The sequence below is a fragment of the Ictidomys tridecemlineatus genome, chromosome 8 (genome assembly GCF_052094955.1).
Source record: "Ictidomys tridecemlineatus isolate mIctTri1 chromosome 8, mIctTri1.hap1, whole genome shotgun sequence".
Classification (NCBI taxonomy): domain Eukaryota; kingdom Metazoa; phylum Chordata; class Mammalia; order Rodentia; family Sciuridae; genus Ictidomys; species Ictidomys tridecemlineatus.
The window spans coordinates 87,326,683-87,332,682 of record NC_135484.1 but is presented as its reverse complement, the minus strand read 5'-3'; the positions used below and the strand labels follow the sequence as shown (position 1 = coordinate 87,332,682).

General features: G+C 39.2%; 1 protein-coding gene across 6 annotated transcripts in view; it reads right to left on the bottom strand.

Moving 5' to 3' along the window:
- Positions 1 to 1,095: 1,095 nt before the first annotated feature.
- The window catches only part of Col9a1 (collagen type IX alpha 1 chain), a 120,266-nt gene continuing 115,361 nt past the window's right edge, over positions 1,096 to 6,000 (bottom strand). For all 6 annotated transcript variants that reach the window (XM_078019803.1, XM_078019805.1, XM_078019804.1 and 3 more), the window contains one exon: positions 1,096 to 2,008. In XM_078019803.1, the coding sequence (XP_077875929.1) occupies positions 1,824 to 2,008 (185 nt within the window). In that variant the 3' untranslated portion in view covers positions 1,096 to 1,823. The remainder of the gene's footprint in view (positions 2,009 to 6,000) is intronic.

Here is a 6,000-nt window from a genome sequence, read left to right as displayed (position 1 = left end):
GCTAAAAAGATACTTGTACTGCCTTGGTTACCGCAACCCTGTTCCTAATAACCAAAATACAAAATCATTCCAGATGCCCTTCAGCAAATGAATAAAGAAAATGTAATATATTTAGGCAGTGAAATGCTAGTCCTCCATTCAATAATGATGTCCTGTCATTTACAGCAACACGGGTACAACTGGAGTTGATTAAGTGAAACAAGCCAGACACAGACAAACACCACATGTTCTCACTCATTTATGGAAACTAAGGTAGAAAAGGGGGAATGGATGAGTGCTCCCTAGGGACTGTGAGTGACAGGAGGGGAATAGAAAGAGGCTGAATAAGGCACACCAAAACACAGTTAGAGCAGAAGAATTCTTCTGGCTGTTCTTTGGCATGGTAGGGGAACATCTGGTTAAAATAACGTATGGTATAGTTCTAAATGACTAGAAAAGAAGAATACAAAATTTTCAACACAATTATTAATGGCTGAAGAGATGGAAATACACATTCAATGCATGTAAATTTAATGTACTCCATAAAATGGTACAAATATCATGTCTCAATAAATAAAAGAATCACAGCAGTTGCTTTAGCTGAGATGTTTTGTAAAACGTAAGCAATGGTGAAATATTAATCATATTTTATAGCAATGAAGTTCTGATTAGAAGCTAACAAACCATGGAAATGAGGGTAGTGTTTCTTAGCCTAGAGATCAAGTGAGATTAGATTTAATGGAATTCATGAAATCTCTGAAATACTATTCAAAAATGTATATGCATGTGCCTCTGTGCATTTGGGGGAGGGTCGTAGCTTTCCTGAGAATTTCTAAAAAGTCCATAAAGCTCTCCTCCCACCACACAGATACCCTAAAACAAACACACACACACACACACACACACACACACACACACACACACACACCCCATCTGTCACAGGGCAATGCCCTCTGTGGACCCTTAAGGGCTTTTAAAATACCTCTGTGTAGAAAAAAAAATTCAAATGTTATACACATAAACCAATAGAAATATCAATAATTTAAATTTTAATGTATCAAATTAAGCTCAGTGACTTCATTGAATGTGATTATTTATAAGAAAACATACAAGAGATTAAGAAACCATCTTTATTTCTTCTTTGGTACAACCAGAGATGTTACCTCGAAACGTTGAAATAAATAATTGATGGATAATGCCAGGGTATTAAAACTCTTTTGTTTTCACACAGAAGAACCCCACATTGAGTTTGGGGTACAGTACATACAGTCCAACAAAAAGACTGAAGATGAAAACCAGTATAAGATGTAAGGAAATCATTTCCTGTAACAGCCCTTTCTTGCCACTCTCAAGGTAGCACATTGATGGGGATTTTTAAGCACCAGTTCTATTGAGTGTAGTGGGGTTTCTTCATGACTAGTCTCGTAATCCATTATACAGCTGAATCAAAAGTCTGGGAACAGCTAAGTTAAAAATGAAATAACTAATGCAACTGAGGTAAACCAAACAGTTGTTTTTGTTTATTGGCACAGTGGCCCCACAATATATCACATGCGTATAGCACACTACAGGTCAAGATACTGGGAGGAGGATTGCAAATTTATTTAAATGGAACTTAAATTCAATTTTTTCATCCTTTACTGATGACTCTCCTATCTTCCCTCCAAGGGAAAGGAAAAACAACTTACTGAATAGCACCATTGTTCTAGATCTGATTGACAAGCAGGACTTCTGCCATCTTGTTGAGAGTAATACATTATCTTCTGATCCCAAGTTCTGGGTGTTATTTCTCCTCCAATCTCCTTTACCAGGCTTACACAGACAGTCAAGTAGCACTAAACCTGTTACTGATCGGGCCCTTTGCTAAATGCCCGCTGACCAGCCTGCAGGGTGCAAGAGGCTGGCTCACAGAAACCAGGAGGGCCAGGAGGGCCAGGGGGGCCAGGCACACCAGGAATTCCTGCCACTCCTGGAGGCCCTCGCTCACCATCCCGGCCGTTTCTCCCATAGCTGGCAGGGCCTGGGTCACCTGAAACACACAAAAGATTGCACATGTGAACAGGAGAATCCTCGTGGCTACAAATTGGAAGAAGGCACTAGACACAGCCCAGTGGTACACACGTAAAGGCTTCATAAATGGTTTAGAAAATTGTGGATGATGGATGATGAAGAAATCACTTTACTAGACTCCAACTTTGGTTTCATGGAAATTAAAAAAGAAAGAGACCTCAACACATGTAACCCACACTTCTATCAGCTGAACTACCCTGTCCGACACAGTATCCTCTAGGCGTACATGTCTATAGAGCACTGAAATGGGGCCAAACTGAGATGAACTGCAGGAACAAAACACACTTGGATTCTAGAACTTTGTATGAAAAAAAAATTGTGAAATATTTAATTAATAATTTTTATTTATCATATAATTAAATATTTTGCACCCTGTGAGTTAAATAGACTATACAGATAATCCTCAATTTACAATGGGTTTATATTGAAAGTCTTATGTTGAAAATGCACCTAACCTACCAAGCATCATAGCTTAGCAGCGTAGTACACCACAGAGTACCAGTGGCTCTCCCTCCTCATCACATGGCTGGCTGCAAGCTGCTGCTCCCTGACCTTCCCCAACATTAGGAGAAAGAATTAAACTACATATCACTAACCCAGAAAAAGTCAAAATTCAAACTCTGAAATTTCGACTGAATGTGTATGACTTTCACACCATCATTAAGTCAAATTAATCCTAAGTACAACCATCTTAAGTCAGTGACAGTCAGTATTATTAAAATCAATATTGCCTGTTCCTTTTTTGCCTTTTTAATGTGGTTCCTATTTAAAATCACAAGAGGCCAGGCCTCCTTGAGGGTCCCATTCTATTTCCCTTGAAGAGAGCTATGGTAACAGTGTCCCTCAATCCTCACAGGTGATCAGAATCCAGCCAGGGAGAAGCAGAGCTCAATGGTTAAAAACACAGGCTTTTGGAGACAAATGATTTTAAATTCTAGCTCTGTCATTTAATAGGCCATGAACAAGTCACTAACCTCCCTGTTCTTCCCTCTAAGCTGGAAAAGCACCTTCTTTATAATTTAATTCCATGACTCAAAGCATCTGTTAAATGGGGACTGCTATAATGATTAAGATATTATTAATATCTTTTAAAAGATTGTGCCAGGCACCCTACAGAAATCCATGATACTTTTCTCATCTGCCTACCCCAACATGAACACAGCAAGTTCTCTATGGACATTTCTTCCTTTTGTCACATTCAAAAGTGGTGTGTTTCACCTAATGGGCCTCACTCCCTGGGCCATGGCACCCCATCACAAGGAGAAATTTCTGTTGAATATTTCTCCCATTGTACCAGAGGTGCTTTCATTCTGTTACTGCAAAGGCAGCGATGAAGAATTAGGGTAAAATGAACTGCCTGTGCCCTGATAATACAGTATTATAGAGGTTCTCATTGCATCTCAGCTTTTTTATTGGCCATTCTGCCGAAAAGCTGAAGGACAAATCTACATGTTCAATTGCTTATTTGCTTAGGTTTTGTTACTTTCCTTCTTTCTCCGTGGTTTTCGCTTTCTTTTGGGGTGTGGAGATTGATCTCAGGAGCACTCAAACACTGAGCTACATCCTCAGCCCTATTTTGTATTTTATTTGGAGACAGGGTCTCACTGAGTTGCTTAGCACCTTGCCGTCGCTGAGGCTGGCTCCAAACTCTTGATCTTCTGGCCTCAGCCTCCAGAGCCACTGGGAATACAGGCATGCACCACTGCACCTGGCTGGTTTTCATTTTTGTTTCTATTTTAATGGTCTTATTACATAAGTCTTTTGTTGGACTTATTATGATAGCCCAGTCTTATTAAAGGGTCTTGGTGTATGTATCTATTGTACATGTCACATTATTCCTCATGTGCTCACAGTTAGATCTACACAAAGGAATGGCATAGGGCAAAAACATTAAAAAGTTTTAAGAAAGAGTAAGTATCTTTGAATTTATGCATCTCAAGACTGCAGTTAAGCAGAGGTATAAGTTATTTCCCCTCATTTATCCCATACGCTTTAATCCCACTGTATTAAACTGTGATGGAGCAGATGACAGTGTGTTTTCCCCTAATGGGAAAAATCCACTCCCTAAACCACAGCTTCAATCAATAAGGCGGTTGCAATGGTGCCTTTGGCAGAGCCTGTTCAGACCCCCTGACACTTGACGTAATTAAAGGTTAAGTTCTATTTTTTTAAGGTTGAAAAGATTGGCCAGATAAAACTACATATAAAAGGTGGCTTTTATGTACTTTATCAGTAGAAATGTCCCCACTGAGACACACCACCTCTGCCTTAACAAATCAAATCAAGATTAGGAGTAGAAAACGACCTCCCCGCTAAGAAGAGACTGAAAACCAGCTGAGCACAAGGACTAGGCAAACAACATACGTCAAGGTAGACAAATTTCAGGCCGTGGGCCAAATCTTATTTCTTTAAACAGCCTTGGTCACTTATTTACATATTATCTGTGGCTACTTTTAAAAAATATATATTGTTTTAATTGTAGATGTACCTTTATTTACTGATTTATGTGATGCTGAGGACTGAACCCAGTGAACCCACACATGCTAGGCAAGCACTCCGCCACTGAGCCCGTCTGTGGCTGCTTTTGAACTATAAGCGTGGAGTTGAGTTACTACAACAGAGCAGCCTGGCACTCAAAGCCAAAAAGCATTTCTTTATAGAAAAAGTTTGCTCATATCTAATGTCATAAAGAAATTAGTGTTGATTAAGAAATCCCCAACTATCTTTATTAGGAGAAAACTTATAGTACGAGAGTAATAAAAATTGGCTACTAACAGTTCACATGGGTATTGGGGACACAGGTGGGAGAATGAGGCGCTTGGTGAAGTAGGGAGTGAATGCTGGCAACAGCTCTCTGATCCAGCTGACAGCTGCCATTGCGAAATGAGAGCCAGTGTTGCTAGAACTTTGATGATTTTCAAGAAAAGCCAGGAAGCTAGGTTTTGAAATAAATAGCTCTCGGTTTTTAAATGTTTGCAACTAATCCGAAATTTTTATTTACCATTTGTAAAGCAAGCCCCAGGCCTAATACCTTAAACTGAATATATAAGAATAAATTCCCTTCAAACAGTAAAAAGCAAAAGGAAGCCAGGCACAGTGACATCCACCTGTAATCTCAGTGACTTGGGAGGCTAAGGCAGGAGGATTGCAAGTTTGAAGCCAGCCTGCAACTGGCGAGGCCCTAAGCAAGTTAATGTGACCATGTCTCAAAACAAAAAAATAAAAAGGACTAGGTATGTGGCTCAGGGGTTATGAACCCCTGCATTCAATCCCTAGGATCAAAAAAAAAAAAAAAAAAAAGAAAGAAAGAAAGAAAGAAAAGAAAAGAAAAGAAAAAAGAAAAAGAAACCTTTTCTAGATTTTTACATTTTTCACATTTACTTTACCCAAGAGAAGGTTTTTAACTTGCTGGGTTTATACCAAAGTCCTGTTCATCCTATCTGTCTGATTCTGCCTTTGGAAATGCAGCAGTTTACCCTTTGGAGCTTTGGATGATGTCATTATCACCACTTTATAACAAGCTCCTTTCTCACATGCCATGCACTCATCACTGATCTCATTTTCTACATGTGTAAACTGAATTAAGAAGGTTAGAAACTGTCCAAAGTAACATACCTAGAAAGAGCTGGAATTAGGAAAAGGGCCCTTAATACTACTCTACAAAACTCTACTTATTGATTAGCTAACTCTGTAGTGCGTGTGTGTGTGTGTGTGTGTGTGTGTATGTGTTGTTGTTGTTGTTGTTGAATTTATTGGGTCTAGGTTGACTAGGAAATATAGGCACAACAACCAAGAGTCAGGACTGATTCTTAGAGACCACCACTATTAGAAACTCAAGATATTAGGTTTTACCCTGTAGATATGCCAGAGGAAAAAAGACAGACTAAACATATAACAGATTGTCAGTTTCTAGTGAGTCCTGACCTAAGGCATTTATTCTAAAGGATGCTC